Raw genomic sequence first — 22198 nt, 5'->3', positions numbered from 1 at the left:
AGTAGTGAAAATTGAAATTAAGGGAGATTTTATAATATTGTTAAAAATTGTAAAGGTAATGTTATTTTTACTTTTTATTCTTCATATTTGTAATTTTAAATTTAAATATTAATAATTATTTAAATAATTCATCAAAATAATATATATATATATATGTAAAATTGTATCAAACTTTTTCTTTACGCAATTGAATGAAAATGAAAACAAAAAATTGTCACGTTGATTATTTTTTAATTGTTGTGTATAGAAAATTAAAAATATTATTTTAATATAGGTATAAAAAAAAACAATAAGGAAAATGGCTATAGAATTTAAGGATGTTAGTAGTGAACCAGCAACATCAGAAACAAGACAATTGTCAGAATTGCCTGCTTATCAAACAACAATTTCTGAAGAAACATCCTCTTTGAATACAACAAATCATCAATTGGAATTAACAGTCGTTGATTCTATCTCAAGACAAGAGAGATGTGAAAATGATAGTCTAAAACATAAAATACATATGTCACAAGTTAATAGTGGAGTGATAATTGTAAAAATTGCAGAAATGGTAATGTTTAATAAATAATAGAAATTATACGCACAAAACACTTTTTTCAGTTTCTAAATATTTAATACCTATGCGAATTCTTTTTTTCATCTCTAAATTTAACACATTTCGTTATTAAAATTATTCCTTTTTTCATCATCATCATCATCATCATCATCATCATCATCATCATTATTACTTATTAATTATTATTATTGTTATTATTATTATTATTACATATTACTATTACTATTACTAGCTAGAAAAATTTTTTTTTTTAAATTTTATAAAATTTTTAATGAATTTTATAGATTACTTAGGTTTTTAAAATTTTATGTAATTCAAATTCTTCTGAAATTTGTTAAATTTTTTAATATATATTTAATTAATTATTAAAAATAGTGGATTTATAGACGAATTTGACTCAAAAACACTAAAAAAAAATTGAATTTTCGAAAAATTATAAATGATTGCATAAATTCAATTATTTTCAAAAGTAATCAAATTCTTTTCCCAAAAATCAATTATTTTAAAAATTTTTAATAAAATTCTTGTCAAAATTCAATTTTTTAAAAATTTTTAATAAAATTCTTGTCAAAATTCAATTTTTTAAAAATTTTTAATAAAATTCTTGTCAAAATTCAATTTTTTAAAAATTTTTAATAAAATTTTTTGTCAAAATTTGAATGATTACCAAAAAATTTTCCTCAATTTCATATGAATTCTATTATTTACAAGTTATTTTTTTTATAAATTTCATCGCAATAATTTAATTATTTGCAATAAATAATAAAATTTTTTACAGGAATTAAATTATTTTCATAAATATATAAAATTCTTTTTAGGAATTCAATTATTTTCATTAATAAAATTTATCACTGAATTTCAGGTATTTTTAATAGGTACAATTTTAATTGAATTCCTCGAAAAATGTAATTTTAAAATTCGTCAAAAGAATTAAATTTTTTAAAAATGTTTTGATAAAATTCTTTATGAGAATTCAACTTGAAGAAATATTTAATTATTCAATAAATTATTTATTTTTTCATTTAAATAATTGAATTGTCGTAGAATTTTCTAATAAAAAATGATTTAAAAATAAATTTCAGTTAAAATTTTAGATTTCAATATTTATTTTTCAAATTTTTCGAATATTCAAATAATATTTTAATATTAAAATCATGATAGTATGAATTTTAAATTAAATTCTTTGAAAATCTTAATTTTTCATACTTATAACCAATAATTCTGTAGAATTAATGTTTTTGAAAAAGTTTAGTTGAATTTTTTTCTGAAATTATTTGAAGTATTTATTTTTTAATACGTATTCAATTAATGAATTTTTGAATAATTGAAATTTCGTAAAATTAAATTGTAAATAAATGGATTTGAAAATTCTCAAAGAACTTTTTCAAAAATTATTGAAGATGATTTGATTTAAAGAAGAATTTTATTTATATAATTATTAAATTCTAATAAACAAATTATATTAAAATTTTTCAAAATAATTGAATTCTTTCGAAGAATTTGACTAAACTTTCTAAGAACAATTGCATTTTTCAAAGGAATTCATTTAAAATTGTATTAAAAATAATTGAAATCTTGTAATAAATATTATTGAAATTTTTTAAAATAATTTAATTCCTGAGAAGAATTGTATTATTTACATAATTGAATTTTTGCGAAGAATTTTGATTTAGTAAATAATTCAATATTTCTGAAAATTAATTTTATATAAAGAATGTACTCAAAAAATTTTTTTTTAAAAATTGAATTATTCCGACGTATTGTAATAAAATTTTTGAAAATAATTAAATTCACGCGAAGAATTTTATAATAATTCATTTAAACAATTGATTTTTTTTCTTTTATAAAAATTTTAAATAATTGAATTTTTTTTAAATTTTATTATTTATGAAAGTTTATATATAGCTAATAGAAAATATAAATATTTTGTCGAAAAATAGTTTTGACTTGCTTCAATGTGTACATAAATAGAAAATGTCGAAAATAAGATAAAATTAAGTAATTACATTAAGATTCTAAGAATCGAGGGTGAAGAAAGAATATTAATCGAATGTTTTGTATCGAAAAAAAGACGAAGGAAATGATAACTTTTGTTTGAAAATGAATTCTTTTATAGTTATTTGTCACAAAGGAAAATTTTCATTTAATGTTTTTCTCATTTCAAAAATTGGTATATATGTATATATACATAACTTATTATACAGAATGTTATTTTATAAGTATTTTTTTATAAAGTATTTGAAATAGTTTTTATTATTATTTTATTATTTATGAAAATAACTGAATTCGAGAGAAGAATTTTATAAAAATTCTTTTAAATAATTCATTTTTTTTATTTTATGAAAATAATTTTGATGTAGTGAAGTTGTTTACAGTTTTTAAAAATATTGTCCTATTAAAGAATTTTGCTACATTGTTAAAAAAAAATTCCACATTTTTAATTTCTTGATAAAAAAAATATTAATTTCAAAATATAAAATTTCATAAAGTTAATAGAAAATATTAAGATTTTGTAGAAAAATAGTTTTGACTTCATTCAATTTTGTATGTACATAGAAAATATCGAAAATAGGGAAAAATGACACAATTACATTAAGAATATAAGAATTGAGGGTGAACAAAAAATATTAATCGCATGTTTTGTATGGAAAAAAGGGAGATGAAAAGACTTTTTGTTTGAAAATAAATTCTAGATATTTAACACAAAGGGAAAGTTTAATTTTTGGGTTTTTCAACTCAAATAATTTGTACGTATCTTATTATTGAGAATGTTATTTTATAAATATTTTTTTTCTATATAAAGATAATATACATATATGTGTATCTTTAAAAAACGAATAATTTTAAATAAAAAAAAAAGAAAGAAAAAAAAAACTTTTTTGTGAAAGAAAAATTATTTTTGATAACAGTTTTTATTTTTCTTACAGGTGTTCAATCTTATTAGTTTTATAACAGTGAGAGAATCGCCTTTTGCCAATACAACACCTGGAATATGTTTCAGTTTAGTGTCATCCCTTGGACTTACAATTACCGGTTGCTTGTTGGCACTATATGCTTGTGGTGCATGCAAAAAACCATGTATAACAGTTCTTCCATTTGTAAGTAATTTTTATTCTTTTTTTTTTTTTTTTTTAATTATTTTATTCTTGAGTGCATTCACGTAATTACATTTTCAAACACATATTTCTTTTCACTTTGACTAGTGAGTGAGAGTGGAAAAAAATTTTGTGTAAACAAAAATAAGAGTGTGAGTGCAATTAGATTTAAAATTTCATTTTTTTAAAGAAAATTTGTTTCAGGAATATGTGTTCTGTATATTGTGGGCTTGTGCTTTTTTAGCAGCTTCTTGTTTCCTGGTCAATGGCAATGGAATTTTTAAAAGTGATTACAACAAAGCACCAGTACGTGATAAAATTTAAATATTCTAGTTTTAGAATTCATATAGAGATGTACCTAAGAATAGAGGATTACAGAAATTCTATTATTTCCAAAAGTGATAAACTTTTTCGCGTAAATTCAATTTTCAAAAATTTTTTTAAATTCTCGTCAAAATTTCAATTTATAGAAATAAATAAAATTCTTTTTCGAAATTCAATTATTTTCGTAAAAAATTTAATAAAATTTTTGGCAAAATTTCAATTATTTTCAAAAATTTTTCTCATTTCAATTATTTTTAATAAAATTCTCCAAAAGAATTCAATTATTTAAAGAAAATTTTAATAAAATTTCACAGGAATTCAATTATTTACCAATTTTTTTATAAATTTCTTCGCACCATTTCAATTATTTTTAATTTTTTAAATAAAGTTTCTCGAAAGAATTCAAATATGTATAGAGAATTGATAAAAATAGTTCTGAGAAATTCAATTATTTTCAAACATTTAAATAAAATTCTTTTGAAAATTCTATTATTAAAAAAAAATGTTGACAAAATTCTTTACAAGACATAGTTAATAAATTTGCAATTTTAATAAAATTTTCCTATACAATTCAATTATTTTCAATACATTTCTTCTTAAGAATTCAATTATTTTCAATACATTTCTTCTTAAGAATTCAATTATTTTCACAAATATATAAATTTTTTATAGGAATTCAATTATATTTAAAAAAATTTGTATAAAATTCTTCGGAAGAAATAAATTATTTTCATAAATAATAAAATTTTTCTCGAGAATTCAATTATTTTAAAAAAATTTTGATAAAATACGTTTAAAATTTGAAAAAATTAGAATAAAATTGATCATAGAATACAATTATTTTTGTAAAAAATAAAATTCTTCGAAACAATTCAAGTATTTAAGAAATTTTAATAAAATTCATTCCAAGAATTCAATTCTTTTCGAAAATAAACATTTTCACAGGAATTTAATTATTTATAAAAAATTTTAATAAAATTCTTTTTCAGATTTCAATTATTTTCAATTTTTTAATGAAATTTCTCGATGGAATTCAATTATTTTCAAAAAGATTTTAAAAATTCTGAGATATTCAATTATTTAAAAAAATTTGAATAAACTTCACAAGAAATTAAATATTTTCATAAATAATATTATTTTTTTATTTCCGTAATTCAATTATTTTTACAAATAAGCTTTTTGACAGAAATTCAATTCTTTAAAAAAAATTTTAAAAAACTTCTTCCCAAGAATTCAATTCTTTTCAAATATAAACATTTTCACAGGACTTTAATTATTTGGAAAATTTTTTAATAAAATTCTTCATCAGATTTAAATTATTTTCAATTTTTTATTGAAATTTCTCGATAGAATTCAATTATTTTCAAAAAGATTTAAAAAATTCTGAGATATTTAATTATTTAAAAAAAATTTGAATAAACTTTACAAGAAATTAATTATTTTCATAAAAAATTTTTTTTTTTTTTACTTCCAGAATTGAATTATTTTTACAAATAAACTTTTTGACAGAAATTCAATTCTTTAAAAAAAAATTGTAAATAAACTTCTTCACAAGAATTCAATTCTTTTCAAATATAAACATTTTCACAGGAATTCAATTACTTTCAAAAAGATTTTAAAAATTCTGAGATATTCAATTATTTAAAAAAATTAGAATAAACTTCACAAGAAATTAATCAATTTCATAAATAATAATATTTTTCTCCGGAATTCAATTATTTTTACAAATAAACTTCTTGACGGAAATTCATTTCTTTAAAAAAAATTTTAAATAAACTTCTTCCCAAAAATTCAATTCTTTTTAAATATAAACATTTTCAATTTTTAATTCCTATAGAAAAATAATAATGATGAGATATTTATTGAAAAAAGAAGTTATTGATGTTTTCGAATAATTTTACTTTTGAAGAAATTTCTAAATAAATGTAATAGAACATTTTTTTTTTAATTATCTAATAATTTTTGGAGTGAATCAGGATATTCTTCAGGTACAGGGAAAAAGTTAAAATCAGTAAGGAAAAATTCTGGAAATCAGGGAAAAGTCAGGGAAAAACAAAATTAAATTTTTTTGGCAATCCTGTTATTTTTTATGAAACATAATTATTGTTTTGGTATAGTGTAAAATTTTGTTTAGAAAAAAAAAAAATTACATTAAAAACTTCTATTTCTTTCTCTCTCTAGATTTACGGGTTCGTGTCAATGATTCTTTACAGCGTCGAAGCGTGCTTAAACTGTAGATTTATGGTTCAGCGAAACAAGGAATTACAAATAGAACGAGAAAATAGTAAAGTTAGTGATAATTTTCGAGGATGGAATCAACCAGCAAGTGAAGCATACAATGGTACAGAATCGTCTATTGGCAACAATAATGACCCAAATGAACATTGGACACGTTCTTACGATTTAAACGCCATAAGTGATGGTTGCATAATTATTTTCTAAATTCATTTCACTTTTTTCTTTTACTGTTCCATATTAATTTAATATTCTCTAACTTAAAAAATCATTTTTTAATATAGAACATTTTTTTATATAAGAATAAATTTAATTTATTTTTATTAAAAAAAAAAAAATTTGTAAATTTTACTCAATCGACTGGGTAACACGAATGTCATCCAAACGAAAGACAAAGACTTAATTAAAAATTTTTCTAATCGTCTTTAAAAAAAAAAGAAAATAAATAACAGGGATTAAAACATAGAAAGATCTATTTTCAGATCAAAATAATGAAAGAATTTTCATTACATAGAATTGTTTCTATTTTGTGATAATACTAAAACGAAGAATTTAATATAATGAAATAATTATTATATTATTGTCATTTTAAATTATTTATGAATGAAAATTATTTATAGTAATATGAAAAAAATTACATAGACTTAAAAATAATTTTCATTTAACAAAAAAGTTTATTTTTATTATATATATTTATTATATCGAAATATAAAAATTGTACCTACGTAGATTTAAAAACTTTTTAATAGAAACCTTTTCTTCGTAAAATAATTTTCAGTGTTTAATATTTACATTTACACTTTAGAATTTTTAATGTAAAAAGGAAAATAAAATTGTTAATTAATTTAATTAAAAGAATTATTTATTTAGCATTTATTAATTAATGAAAAAAATAAATTGTATTTATTATATTATTTTTAAAAGAGTGACATAATTTTAATTTTATAAAATTAAATACCTTGTCGAAAATTTGTCAAAAATAATATTAACTTTCACAAATAGGTCCACCACAACAGTCAGGATACATTTTCGAATTATCCTCATTCTTCAAACCAATTTGTTTTCCCTCCGGACATTTTATATCCGAACATCTGGAAATATATATTTTCTTTTTGTAAATTTAATTTTATTAATTATTAATTTAAAAAAAACACTGGAATTTTTTATGCAAAAAAATTTTTTTTTCATTTTGAAAAATTACTGTACCTTATTATGTCGAATTTCTGAGGTGAAAGACAAGTTATTCTTGCGCAAATTTGTTGCTGATTTTTCACTGGTACAATGTCTGCTGGACAATTAACTAAAATGAAAAAAAAAATTTATTTATAAAAAATTTAAAATATTTTTAAAAAATACTATACATTTAAAAATTACTTAGTTGTACGAATTCCAGTGAATTATTTAGAATTTGAAGTATAATAATAAGGAATACAAGAAATTTCATCTTAAACGACAAGAAATTGTAAAATGAATGAAGAAAAAATAATAAACACATGCAATATTTTTTATCATTTAATTAAAAGATTAATAAGAAAAATTAACTTGTCGAGACTTAAATATCTTTGATAATTGCACTTATGCGGTATAAAAGTTTAAAGGTTTCTGTTATCATTATCTTTTAGTAATTACTTTGAGAATTTTGGTAAATACAAATATTTTTATTTTTATAATATATTTGGGGTTCAATTTTTTTTAAGTACTGAAAATATTTTCTAACTAGCAACAATTCGCGCAGCTAACTTCTTAAGTATATTCTTTTCAAAATAAAATTATCTATTTAAAAGAAATAGAATTTAAAAATTTTTAATTCAAATTTTTTTTCCATAAATGAATTGGAATATAGATTATTTCAAACTGCGAACAGAATGAATGAAAGAATATGAAGATTAAATATTAATATAGTTAATTAAGTAAATTTAATAATTTAAAAGTGGAATGAAAGAGGAATTTTTTGAATAAGTGAAATTACTTTGTCGTATAATAAAAAACATTTTGCATCAAATTAAAATTTACAATTTAAATTATTTTTGTACTTCATTTAGGTTATTTGATGCCTTTTCAAAATAATTCAATTCTTTAAATACAAAAATAAATAATTTATTGAATAATTAAATGTTTTTTAAAATTTAATTCTTATAAAGAGTTTTACCAAATAAATTTTTAAATAATTGAATTCTTTTGACGAATTTTAATCAAATTTTTAAAAATAATGACATTTTTTCAAAGAATTCGATTAAAATTGTACTGAAAATAATTAAAATTCTGCGATGAGCTTCATTATTTATGAAAATAATTGAGTTCCTAAAAAGAATTTTAGTATTTACGAAAAATAATTAAATTTCTGTAAAAATCTTATTATTTATGAAAATAATTGAATTATTGCCAAGAAATTTATAAAAAATTTTTTTTAAATAATTGAATTATCCTGTGCAATTTTTATTATTTATGAAAATGTAATTAAATGTTTGAGTACAAGTTTTTAAAAATTTTTTTCTAAATAATTGAATTCTTTTGGGTAATTTTATTGAAATAGTAGATATTAAAAATATTATTGAAAAGAGGAAAATTTCTTGAAAATTACTGAAATTTTGACAGAAATTTTATTAAAATTTTTGAAAATAATTGAATTTTGAAGAAGAATTTTTTATTTATAAAGGTAATAATTGATATTTTCTATTTTGTCGAGATATTTTTGTAAATTTTAAACATTTTTAAATTCATAATTGCAGTTTGTGATAAGAATTTTATTACTTTTGAAAATAATTGAATTTCTGCAATCATTTGTAATTGGTTTAAAATTCAATTTTTTAAAATGTTTTTAACTCAAATTCTTCTATAAATTCATTATTTTTAATAATTAACTAAATACAGTTGACAAATTTAACTATAATTTCCAGAAGAATTTGAATTATCAATATTTTGTAAAAATTTAAGTTTTAAAAATTTTTAAATTAAATTCATTGAAAATTGAAATTTTATAAAATTTTAAATTAAAATCTTTTGAAGTTCATTTATTTATGAAGAATAAAATAAAATTTTTTTACACTTCTTATTGTTTATTTTGCTTCCTCATAAAGAAAGCCTTATAGTGATGTCGATTTCCGAATTTTTTAGAATCAATTATTTTTACAAATTTTCAAGTGTAGTATATATAATTCGTCGAGAGGAACAAATGTCCGGATGTATGTGTGTATGTGTGTGTGTGTGTGTGTGTGTGTGTATGTCACCGATTCTTGTGGACAAATTTTCTCTTACACGTCTTGACGGATTTTGATAAAATTTTGTAGGTGTATAACGGTCATGAATACTAAAAATCAGACAGAAGGATTTTCAAAAATATCTAAAAAAAAAATTTTTTCAACAACAAATCTAATCATCTGAAAATTACCAGAGTTCTAGTAGGGACTGAACCCTACACAATCCTGAAGAATAGAGAATTTTATTTCAATTTTTTAGTAGTAGCAGGTCCACCCGAACGCCATCAGACAATTAAAATTGGTAAAAAGGAAAATAAAAATTTATTTCTTCCAAATTTAACAAATCTAATCATCTGAAAATTACCAGAGTTCTAGTAGGGACTGAACCCTACACAATCCTGAAGAATAGAGATTTTTATTTCCATTTTTTAGTAGTAGCAGGTCCACCCGTACGCCATCAGACAATCATAATTTGATAAAAAGGAAAACAAAAATTTATTTTATTCAAATTTATCTAATCTAATCATCTGAAAATTACTAGAGTTCTAGTAGGGACTGAACCCTACACAATCCTGAAGAATAGAGAATTTTATTTCCATTTTTTAGTAGTAGCACCCTCACCCGAACGCCATCAGACAATCAAAATTGGTAAAAACGAAAATAAAAATTTATTTCTTCCAAATTTATTTAATTTAATCATCTGAAAATTACCAGAGTTCTAGTAGGGACTGAACCCTACACAATCGTGAAGAATAACGAATTTTATTTCAATTTTTTAGTAGTAGCAGGTCCACCCGTACGCCATCAGACAATCATAATTTGGTAAAAACGAAAATAAAAATTTATTTCTTCCAAATTTATTTAATTTAATCATCTGAAACTTACCAGAGTTCTAGTAGGGACTGAACCCTACACAATCCTGAAGAATAGAGAATTTTATTTGAATTTTTTAGTAGTAGCACCCTCACCCGAACGCCATCAGACAATCATAATTTGATAAAAAGATACACAAAAATTTATTTTTTCCAAATTTATTAAATTTAATCATCTGAAAATTACCAGAGTTCTAGTAGGGACTGAACCCTACACAATCCTGAAGAATAGAGATTTTTATTTCCATTTTTTAGTAGTAGCACCCTCACCCGAACGCCATCAGACAATCATAATTTGATAAAAAGATACACAAAAATTTATTTCTTCCAAATTTATTTAATTTAATCATCTGAAAAATACCAGAGTTCTAGTAGGGACTAAACTCTACACAATCCTGAAGAATAACGAATTTTATTTCAATTTTTTAGTAGTAGCAGGTCCACCCGTACGCCATCAGACAGTCATAATTTGATAAAAAGGAAAACAAAAATTTATTTTATCCAAACTTATTTAATCTAATCATCTGAAAATTACCAGAGTTCTAGTAGGGACTGAACCCTACACAATCCTGAAGAATAGAGATTTTTATTTCCATTTTTTAGTAGTAGCAGGTCCACCCGTACGCCATCAGACAATCAAAATTTGGTAAAAACGAAAATAAAAATTTATTTCTTCCAAATTTATTTAATTTAATCATCTAAAACTTACCAGAGTTCTAGTAGGGACTGAACCCTAAACAATCCTGAAGAATAGAGAATTTTATTTCAATTTTTTAGTAGTAGCAGGTCCACCCGTACGCCATCAGACAGTCATAATTTGATAAAAAGGAAAACAAAAATTTATTTTATCCAAACTTATTTAATCTAATCATCTGAAAATTACCAGAGTTCTAGTAGGGACTGAACCCTACACAATCCTGGAGAATAGAGAATTTTATTTCAATTTTTTAGTAGTAGCAGGTCCACCAGTACGCCATCAGACAATCATAATTTGGTAAAAACGAAAATAAAAATTTATTTCTTCCAAATTTATTTAATTTAATCATCTGAAACTTACCAGAGTTCTAGTAGGGACTGAACCCTACACAATCCTGAAGAATAGAGAATTTTATTTGAATTTTTTAGTAGTAGCACCCTCACCCGAACGCCATCAGACAATCATAATTTGATAAAAAGATACACAAAAATTTATTTCTTCCAAATTTATTTAATTTAATCATCTGAAACTTACCAGAGTTCTAGTAGGGACTAAACCCTACACAATCCTAAAGAATAGAGAATTTTATTTGAATTTTTTAGTAGTAGCCCCCTTACCCGAACGCCATCAGACAATCATAATTTGATAAAAAGATACACAAAAATTTATTTCATCTAAATTTATTTAATGTAATCATCTGAAAATTACCAGAGTTCTAGTAGGGACTGAACCCTACACAATCCTGAAGAATAGAGAATTTTTTTCCATTTTTTAGTAGTAGCACCCTCACCCGAACGCTATCAGACAATCAAAATTGGTAAAAACGAAAATAAAAATTTATTTCTTCCAAATTTAACAAATCTAATCATCTGAAAATTACCAGAGTTCTAGGAGGGACTGAACCCTACACAATCCTGAAGAATAGAGAATTTTATTTCAATTTTTTAGTAGTAGCAGGTCCACCCGTACGCCATCAGACAATCATAATTTGGTAAAAACGAAAATAAAAATTTATTTCTTTCAAATTTATTTAATTTAATCATCTGAAACTTACCAGAGTTCTAGTAGGGACTGAACCCTACACAATCCTGAAGAATAGAGAATTTTATTTCAATTTTTTAGTAGTAGCAGGTCCACCCGTACGCCATCAGACAATCATAATTTGATAAAAAGGAAAACAAAAATTTATTTTATTCAAATTTATTTAATCTAATCATCTGAAAATTACTAGAGTTCTAGTAGGGACTAAACCCTACACAATCCTGAAGAATAAAGAATTTTATTTCCATTTTTTAGTAGTAGCAGGTCCACCCGTACGCCATCAGACAATCATAATTTGATAAAAAGGAAAACAAAAATTTATTTTATTCAAATTTATTTAATTTAATCATCTGAAAATTATCAGAGTTCTAGTAGGGACTGAACCCTACACAATCCTGAAGAATAGAGATTTTTATTTCCATTTTTTAGTAGTAGCACCCTCACCCGAACGCCATCAGACAATCATAATTTGATAAAAAGATACACAAAAATTTATTTCTTTCAAATTTATTTAATTTAATCATCTGAAACTTACCAGAGTTCTAGTAGGGACTGAACCCTATACAATCCTGAAGAATAGAGAATTTTATTTCAATTTTTTAGTATTAGCAGGTCCACCCGTACGCCATCAGACAATCATAATTTGATAAAAAGGAAAACAAAAATTTATTTTATTCAAATTTATTTAATCTAATCATCTGAAAATTACTAGAGTTCTAGTAGGGACTGAACCCTACACAATCCTGAAGAATAAAGAATTTTCTTTCCATTTTTCAGTAGTAGCAGGTCCACCCGTACGCCATCAGACAATCATAATTTGGTAAAAACGAAAATAAAAATTTATTTCTTTCAAATTTATTTAATTTAATCATCTGAAACTTACCAGAGTTCTAGTAGGGACTGAACCCTACACAATTCTGAAGAATAGAGATTTTTATTTCCATTTTTTAGTAGTAGCACCCTCACCCGAACGCCATCAGACAATCATAATTTGATAAAAAGATACACAAAAATTTATTTCTTCCAAATTTATTTAATTTAATCATCTGAAAATTACCAGAGTTCTAGTAGGGACTGAACCCTACACAATCCTGAAGAATAGAGAATTTTATTTCCATTTTTTAGTAGTAGCAGGTCCACCCGTACGCCATCAGACAATCAAAATTTGGTAAAAACGAAAATAAAAATTTATTTCTTCCAAATTTATTTAATTTAATCATCTGAAACTTACCAGAGTTCTAGTAGGGACTGAACCCTACACAATCCTGAAGAATAGAGAATTTTATTTCAATTTTTTAGTAGTAGCAGGTCCACCCGTACGCCATCAGACAGTCATAATTTGATAAAAAGGAAAACAAAAATTTATTTTATCCAAACTTATTTAATCTAATCATCTGAAAATTACCAGAGTTCTAGTAGGGACTGAACCCTACAAAATCCTAAAGAATAGAGAATTTTATTTTTATTTTTTAGTAGTAGCAGGTCCACCCGTACGCCATCAGACAATCAAAATTTGGTAAAAACGAAAATAAAAATTTATTTCTTCCAAATTTATTTAATCTAATCATCTGAAAATTACCAGAGTTCTAGTAGGGACTGAACCCTACACAATCCTGAAGAATAGAGATTTTTATTTCCATTTTTTAGTAGTAGCAGGTTTACCCGAACGCCATCAGACAATCAAAATTGGTAAAAAGGAAAATAAAAATTTATTTCTTCCAAATTTAACAAATCTAATCATCTGAAAATTACCAGAGTTCTAGTAGGGACTGAACCCTACACAATCCTGGAGAATAGAGAATTTTATTTCAATTTTTTTGTAGTAGCAGGTCCACCCGTACGCCATCAGACAGTCATAATTTGATAAAAAGGAAAACAAAAATTTATTTTATCCAAACTTATTTAATCTAATCATCTGAAAATTACCAGAGTTCTAGTAGGGACTGAACCCTACACAATCCTGAAGAATAGAGATTTTTATTTCCATTTTTTAGTAGTAGCAGGTCCACCCGTACGCCATCAGACAATCATTATTTGATAAAAAGGAAAACAAAAATTTATTCTATTCAAATTTATTTAATTTAATCATCTGAAAATTACCAGAGTTCTAGTAGGGACTGAACCCTACACAATCCTGAAGAATAGAGAATTTTATTTCAATTTTTTAGTAGTAGCAGGTCCACCCGTACGCCATCAGACAATCATAATTTGATAAAAAGGAAAACAAAAATTTATTTTATTCAAATTTATTTAATCTAATCATCTGAAAATTACTAGAGTTCTAGTAGGGACTGAACCCTACACAATCCTGAAGAATAAAGAATTTTATTTCCATTTTTCAGTAGTAGCAGGTCCACCCGTACGCCATCAGACAATCATAATTTGGTAAAAACGAAAATAAAAATTTATTTCTTTCAAATTTATTTAATTTAATCATCTGAAACTTACCAGAGTTCTAGTAGGGACTGAACCCTACACAATTCTGAAGAATAGAGATTTTTATTTCCATTTTTTAGTAGTAGCACCCTCACCCGAACGCCATCAGACAATCATAATTTGATAAAAAGATACACAAAAATTTATTTCTTCCAAATTTATTTAATTTAATCATCTGAAAATTACTAGAGTTCTAGTAGGGACTGAACCCTACACAAACCTGAAGAATAGAGAATTTTATTTCCATTTTTTAGTAGTAGCACCCTCACCCGAACGCCATCAGACAATCAAAATTGGTAAAAACGAAAATAAAAATTTATTTCTTCCAAATTTATTTAATTTAATCATCTGAAAATTACCAGAGTTCTAGTAGGGACTGAACCCTACACAATCCTGAAGAATAGAGAATTTTATTTCCATTTTTTAGTAGTAGCAGGTCCACCCGTACGCCATCAGACAATCAAAATTTGGTAAAAACGAAAATAAAAATTTATTTCTTCCAAATTTATTTAATTTAATCATCTGAAACTTACCAGAGTTCTAGTAGGGACTAAACCCTACACAATCCTGAAGAATAGAGAATTTTATTTCAATTTTTTAGTAGTAGCAGGTCAACCCGTACGCCATCAGACAGTCATAATTTGATAAAAAGGAAAACAAAAATTTATTTTATCCAAACTTATTTAATCTAATCATCTGAAAATTACCAGAGTTCTAGTAGGGACTGAACCCTACAAAATCCTAAAGAATAGAGAATTTTATTTTTATTTTTTAGTAGTAGCAGGTCCACCCGTACGCCATCAGACAATCAAAATTTGGTAAAAACGAAAATAAAAATTTATTTCTTCCAAATTTATTTAATCTAATCATCTGAAAATTACCAGAGTTCTAGTAGGGACTGAACCCTACACAATCCTGAAGAATAGAGATTTTTATTTCCATTTTTTAGTAGTAGCAGGTTTACCCGAACGCCATCAGACAATCAAAATTGGTAAAAAGGAAAATAAAAATTTATTTCTTCCAAATTTAACAAATCTAATCATCTGAAAATTACCAGAGTTCTAGTAGGGACTGAACCCTACACAATCCTGAAGAATAGAGAATTTTATTTCAATTTTTTAGTAGTAGCAGGTCCACCCGTACGCCATCAGACAATCATAATTTGATAAAAAGGAAAACAAAAATTTATTTTATTCAAATTTATCTAATCTAATCATCTGAAAATTACTAGAGTTCTAGTAGGGACTGAACCCTACACAATCCTGAAGAATAGAGAATTTTATTTCTATTTTTTAGTAGTAGCACCCTCACCCGTACGCCATCAGACAATCAAAATTTGGTAAAAACGAAAATAAAAATTTATTTCTTTCAAATTTATTTAATTTAATCATCTGAAACTTACTAGAGTTCTAGTAGGGACTGAACCCTACACAATCCTGAAGAATAGAGAATTTTATTTCAATTTTTTAGTAGTAGCAGGTCCACCCGTACGCCATCAGACAATCATAATTTGATAAAAAAGAAAACAAAAATTTATTTTATTCAAATTTATCTAATCTAATCATCTGAAAATTACCAGAGTTCTAGTAGGGACTGAACCCTACACAATCCTGAAGAATAGAGATTTTTATTTCCATTTTTTAGTAGTAGCAGGTCCACTCGTACGCCATCAGACAATCAAAATTTGGTAACAACGAAAATAAAAATTTATTTCTTCCAAATTTATTTAATCTAATCATCTGAAAATTACCAGAGTTCTAGTAGGGACTGAACCCTACACAATCCTGAAGAATAAAGAATTTTATTTCCATTTTTTAGTAGTAGCAGGTCCACCGTACGCCATCAGACAATCATAATTTGGTAAAAACGAAAATAAAAATTTATTTCTTTCAAATTTATTTAATTTAATCATCTGAAACTTACCAGAGTTCTAGTAGGGACTGAACCCTACACAATCCTGAAGAATAGAGAATTTTATTTCAATTTTTTAGTAGTAGCAGGTCCACCCGTACGCCATCAGACAATCATAATTTGATAAAAAGGAAAACAAAAATTTATTTTATTCAAATTTATTTAATTTAATCATCTGAAAATTATCAGAGTTCTAGTAGGGACTGAACCCTACACAATCCTGAAGAATAGAGATTTTTATTTCCATTTTTTAGTAGTAGCACCCTCACCCGAACGCCATCAGACAATCATAATTTGATAAAAAGATACACAAAAATTTATTTCTTCCAAATTTATTTAATTTAATCATCTGAAAATTACCAGAGTTCTAGTAGGGACTGAACCCTACACAATCCTGAAGAATAGAGAATTTTATTTCCATTTTTTAGTAGTAGCAGGTCCACCCGTACGCCATCAGACAATCAAAATTTGGTAAAAACGAAAATAAAAATTTATTTCTTCCAAATTTATTTAATTTAATCATCTGAAACTTACCAGAGTTCTAGTAGGGACTGAACCCTACACAATCCTGAAGAATAGAGAATTTTATTTCAATTTTTTAGTAGTAGCAGGTCCACCCGTACGCCATCAGACAGTCATAATTTGATAAAAAGGAAAACAAAAATTTAATTTATCCAAACTTATTTAATCTAATCATCTGAAAATTACCAGAGTTCTAGTAGGGACTGAACCCTACAAAATCCTAAAGAATAGAGAATTTTATTTTTATTTTTTAGTAGTAGCAGGTCCACCCGTACGCCATCAGACAATCAAAATTTGGTAAAAACGAAAATAAAAATTTATTTCTTCCAAATTTATTTAATCTAATCATCTGAAAATTACCAGAGTTCTAGTAGGGACTGAACCCTACACAATCCTGAAGAATAGAGATTTTTATTTCCATTTTTTAGTAGTAGCAGGTTTACCCGAACGCCATCAGACAATCATTATTTGATAAAAAGGAAAACAAAAATTTATTCTATTCAAATTTATTTAATGTAATCATCTGAAAATTACCAGAGTTCTAGTAGGGACTGAACCCTACACAATCCTGAAGAATAGAGAATTTTATTTGAATTTTTTGGTAGTAGCACCCTCACCCGAACGCCATCAGACAATCAAATTTGGTAAAAACGAAAATAAAAATTTATTTCTTCCAAATTTATTTAATCTAATCATCTGAAAATTACCAGAGTTCTAGTAGGGACTGAACCCTACACAATCCTGAAGAATAGAGAATTTTATTTAAATTTTTTAGTAGTAGCAGGTCCACCCGTACGCGATAAGACAATCAAAATTTGGTAAAAACGATAATAAAAATTTATTTCTTCCAAATTTATTTAATCTAATCATCTGAAAATTACCAGAGTTCTAGTAGGGACTGAACCCTACACAATCCTGAAGAATAACGAATTTTATTTTAATTTTTTAGTAGTAGCACCCTCACCCGAACGCCATCAGACAATCAAATTTGGTAAAAACGAAAATAAAAATTTATTTCTTCCAAATTTATTTAATCTAATCATCTGAAAATTACCAGAGTTCTAGTAGGGACTGAACCCTACACAATCCTGAGCAATAGAGAATTTTATTTGAATTTTTTAGTAGTAGCACCCTCACCCGAACGCCATCAGACAATCAAATTTGGTAAAAACGAAAATAAAAATTTATTTCTTCCAAATTTATTTAATCTAATCATCTGAAACTTACCAGAGTTCTAGTAGGGACTGAACCCTACACAATCCTGAAGAATAACGAATTTTATTTTAATTTTTTAGTAGTAGCACCCTCACCCGAACGCCATCAGACAATCAAATTTGGTAAAAACGAAAATAAAAATTTATTTCTTCCAAATTTATTTAATCTAATCATCTGAAAATTACCAGAGTTCTAGTAGGGACTGAACCCTACACAATCCTGAAGAATAGAGAATTTTATTTGAATTTTTTAGTAGTAGCACCCTCACCCGAACGCCATCAGACAATCAAATTTGGTAAAAACGAAAATAAAAATTTATTTCTTCCAAATTTATTTAATCTAATCATCTGAAAATTACCAGAGTTCTAGTAGGGACTGAACCCTACACAATCCTGAAGAATAACGAATTTTATTTTAATTTTTTAGTAGTAGCACCCTCACCCGAACGCCATCAGACAGTCATAATTTGATAAAAAGGAAAACAAAAATTTATTTTATCCAAACTTATTTAATCTAATCATCTGAAAATTACCAGAGTTCTAGTAGGGACTGAACCCTACACAATCGTGAAGAATAACGAATTTTATTTCAATTTTTTAGTAGTAGCAGGTCCACCCGTACGCCATCAGACAATCATAATTTGGTAAAAACAAAAATAAAAATTTATTTCTTCCAAATTTATTTAATTTAATCATCTGAAACTTACCAGAGTTCTAGTAGGGACTGAACCCTACACAATCCTGAAGAATAACGAATTTTATTTTAATTTTTTAGTAGTAGCACCCTCACCCGAACGCCATCAGACAATCAAATTTGGTAAAAACGAAAATAAAAATTTATTTCTTCCAAATTTATTTAATCTAATCATCTGAAAATTACCAGAGTTCTAGTAGGGACTGAACCCTACACAATCCTGAGCAATAGAGAATTTTATTTGAATTTTTTAGTAGTAGCACCCTCACCCGAACGCCATCAGACAATCAAATTTGGTAAAAACGAAAATAAAAATTTATTTCTTCCAAATTTATTTAATCTAATCATCTGAAAATTACCAGAGTTCTAGTAGGGACTGAACCCTACACAATCCTGAAGAATAACGAATTTTATTTTAATTTTTTAGTAGTAGCACCCTCACCCGGACGCCATCAGACAATCATAATTTGGTAAAAACGAAAATAAAAATTTATTTCTTCCAAATTTATTTAATTTAATCATCTGAAACTTACCAGAGTTCTAGTAGGGACTAAACCCTACACAATCCTGAAGAATAGAGAATTTTATTTGAATTTTTTAGTAGTAGCACCCTCACCCGAACGCCATCAGACAATCATAATTTGATAAAAAGATACACAAAAATTTATTTCATCTAAATTTATTTAATGTAATCATCTGAAAATTACCAGAGTTCTAGTAGGGACTGAACCCTACACAATCCTGAAGAATAGAGAATTTTTTTCCATTTTTTAGTAGTAGCACCCTCACCCGAACGCTATCAGACAATCAAAATTGGTAAAAACGAAAATAAAAATTTATTTCTTCCAAATTTAACAAATCTAATCATCTGAAAATTACCAGAGTTCTAGTAGGGACTGAACCCTACACAATCCTGAAGAATAACGAATTTTATTTTAATTTTTTAGTAGTAGCAGGTCCACCCGTACTCCATCAGACAGTCATAATTTGATAAAAAGGAAAACAAAAATTTATTTTATCCAAACTTATTTAATCTAATCATCTGAAAATTACCAGAGTTCTAGTAGGGACTGAACCCTACACAATCGTGAAGAATAACGAATTTTATTTCAATTTTTTAGTAGTAGCAGGTCCACCCGTACGCCATCAGACAATCATAATTTGGTAAAAACAAAAATAAAAATTTATTTCTTCCAAATTTATTTAATTTAATCATCTGAAACTTACCAGAGTTCTAGTAGGGACTGAACCCTACACAATCCTGGAGAATAGAGAATTTTATTTCAATTTTTTAGTAGTAGCAGGTCCACCAGTACGCCATCAGACAATCATAGTTTGGTAAAAACGAAAATAAAAATTTATTTCTTCTAAATTTATTTAATTTAATCATCTGAAACTTACCAGAGTTCTAGTAGGGACTGAACCCTACACAATCCTGAAGAATAGAGAATTTTATTTGAATTTTTTAGTAGTAGCACCCTCACCCGAACGCCATCAGAATATCATAATTTGATAAAAAGATACACAAAAATTTATTTCTTCCAAATTTATTTAATTTAATCATCTGAAAATTACCAGAGTTCTAGTAGGGACTAAACTCTACACAATCCTGAAGAATAACGAATTTTATTTCAATTTTTTAGTAGTAGCAGGTTCACCCGAACGCCATCAGACAATCAAAATTGGTAAAAAGGAAAATAAAAATTTATTTCTTCCAAATTTAACAAATCTAATCATCTGAAACTTACCAGAGTTCTAGTAGGGACTGAACCCTACACAATCCTGGAGAATAGAGAATTTTATTTCAATTTTTTAGTAGTAGCAGGTCCACCAGTACGCCATCAGACAATCATAATTTGGTAAAAACGAAAATAAAAATTTATTTCTTCCAAATTTATTTAATTTAATCATCTGAAACTTACCAGAGTTCTAGTAGGGACTGAACCCTACACAATCCTGAAGAATAGAGAATTTTATTTGAATTTTTTAGTAGTAGCACCCTCACCCGAACGCCATCAGACAATCATAATTTGATAAAAAGATACACAAAAATTTATTTCTTCCAAATTAATTTAATTTAATCATCTGAAAATTACCAGAGTTCTAGTAGGGACTGAACCCTACACAATCCAGAAGAATAACTAATTTTATTTCAATTTTTTAGTAGTAGCAGGTCCACCCGTACGCCATCAGACAGTCATAATTTGATAAAAAGGAAAACAAAAATTTATTTTATCCAAACTTATTTAATCTAATCATCTGAAAATTACCAGAGTTCTAGTAGGGACTGAACCCTACACAATCCTGGAGAATAGAGAATTTTATTTCAATTTTTTAGTAGTAGCAGGTCCACCCGTACGCCATCAGACAATCATAATTTGGTAAAAACGAAAATAAAAATTTCTTTCTTTCAAATTTATTTAATTTAATCATCTGAAACTTACCAGAGTTCTAGTAGGGACTGAACCCTACACAATCCTGAAGAATAGAGATTTTTATTTCCATTTTTTAGTAGTAGCACCCTCACCCGAACGCCATCAGACAATCATAATTTGATAAAAAGATACACAAAAATTTATTTCTTCCAAATTTATTTAATTTAATCATCTGAAAATTACCAGAGTTCTAGTAGGGACTGAACCCTACACAATCCTGAAGAATAACGAATTTTATTTGAATTTTTTAGTAGTAGCACCCTCACCCGAACGCCATCAGACAATCATTATTTGATAAAAAGATACACAAATATTTATTTTTTCCAAATTTATTTAATTTAATCATCTGAAAATTACCAGAGTTCTAGTAGGGACTGAACCCTACACAATCCTGAAGAATAGAGAATTTTATTTCCATTTTTTAGTAGTAGCAGGTCCACCCGTACGCCATCAGACAATCAAAATTTGGTAAAAACGAAAATAAAAATTTATTTCTTCCAAATTTATTTAATTTAATCATCTAAAACTTACCAGAGTTCTAGTAGGGACTGAACCCAAAACAATCCTGAAGAATAGAGAATTTTATTTCAATTTTTTAGTAGTAGCAGGTTCACCCGAACGCCATCAGACAATCAAAATTGGTAAAAAGGAAAATAAAAATTTATTTCTTCCAAATTTAACAAATCTAATCATCTGAAAATTACCAGAGTTCTAGTAGGGACTGAACCCTACACAATCCTGGAGAATAGAGAATTTTATTTCAATTTTTTAGTAGTAGCAGGTCCACCAGTACGCCATCAGACAATCATAATTTGGAAAAAACGAAAATAAAAATTTATTTCTTCCAATTTTATTTAATTTAATTATCTGAAACTTACTAGAGTTCTAGTAGGGACTAAACCCTACACAATCCTGAAGAATAGAGAATTTTATTTCAATTTTTTAGTAGTAGCAGGTCCACCCGGACGC

The 22198-nt window shown here is 25.7% G+C and overlaps 2 protein-coding genes across 3 annotated transcripts; one reads left to right on the top strand and one right to left on the bottom strand.

Annotated features, from left to right (window-relative positions):
* On the top strand, positions 1 to 6759 carry LOC122505764. Of its 2 annotated transcripts, XM_043617581.1 has the most exons (5): positions 1 to 55; positions 275 to 550; positions 3484 to 3654; positions 3856 to 3957; positions 6157 to 6759. In XM_043617581.1, exons 2-5 carry the CDS (start codon positions 299 to 301, stop codon positions 6415 to 6417), a joined length of 786 nt encoding a protein of 261 aa, XP_043473516.1. In that variant the 5' UTR covers positions 1 to 55; positions 275 to 298; the 3' UTR covers positions 6418 to 6759. The 2 variants fall into 2 exon arrangements, with proteins under 2 accessions (XP_043473516.1, XP_043473515.1); XM_043617580.1 differs by lacking the exon at positions 1 to 55 and having other exon boundaries at positions 175 to 550.
* Positions 6760 to 7080: 321 nt separating this feature from the next.
* On the bottom strand, positions 7081 to 7711 carry LOC122505765. The gene is made up of 3 exons (XM_043617582.1): positions 7585 to 7711; positions 7417 to 7510; positions 7081 to 7301 (listed from the first exon to the last, which is right to left on the bottom strand). Exons 1-3 carry the CDS (start codon positions 7703 to 7705, stop codon positions 7196 to 7198), a joined length of 321 nt encoding a protein of 106 aa, XP_043473517.1. The 5' UTR covers positions 7706 to 7711; the 3' UTR covers positions 7081 to 7195.
* Positions 7712 to 22198: the final 14487 nt, after the last annotated feature.

This window comes from Leptopilina heterotoma, unplaced genomic scaffold (assembly GCF_015476425.1).
Source record: "Leptopilina heterotoma isolate Lh14 unplaced genomic scaffold, ASM1547642v1 Lhet_369, whole genome shotgun sequence".
NCBI lineage: Eukaryota > Metazoa > Arthropoda > Insecta > Hymenoptera > Figitidae > Leptopilina > Leptopilina heterotoma.
Note: the sequence above shows the minus strand (reverse complement) of the source record. Positions and strands in the feature narration are given on the sequence as shown.

What these genes read in the sequence shown, in the direction of transcription:
- LOC122505764 (XM_043617581.1), top strand. Translation starts at nt 299, where the DNA reads ATGGCTATAGAATTTAAGGATGTTAGTAGTGAACCAGCAACATCAGAA. An exon ending in TTGTAAAAATTGCAGAAATG is followed by an intron (nt 551 to 3,483) that starts GTAATGTTTAAT and finishes TTTTTCTTACAG; the next exon opens with GTGTTCAATCTTATTAGTTT. An exon ending in GTGATTACAACAAAGCACCA is followed by an intron (nt 3,958 to 6,156) that starts GTACGTGATAAA and finishes TTCTCTCTCTAG; the next exon opens with ATTTACGGGTTCGTGTCAAT.
- LOC122505765 (XM_043617582.1), bottom strand. Translation starts at nt 7,705, where the DNA reads ATGTGTTTATTATTTTTTCTTCATTCATTTTACAATTTCTTGTCGTTT. An exon ending in ACTGGAATTCGTACAACTAA is followed by an intron (nt 7,511 to 7,584) that starts GTAATTTTTAAA and finishes TTTTCATTTTAG; the next exon opens with TTAATTGTCCAGCAGACATT. An exon ending in CAGAAATTCGACATAATAAG is followed by an intron (nt 7,302 to 7,416) that starts GTACAGTAATTT and finishes ATATATTTCCAG; the next exon opens with ATGTTCGGATATAAAATGTC.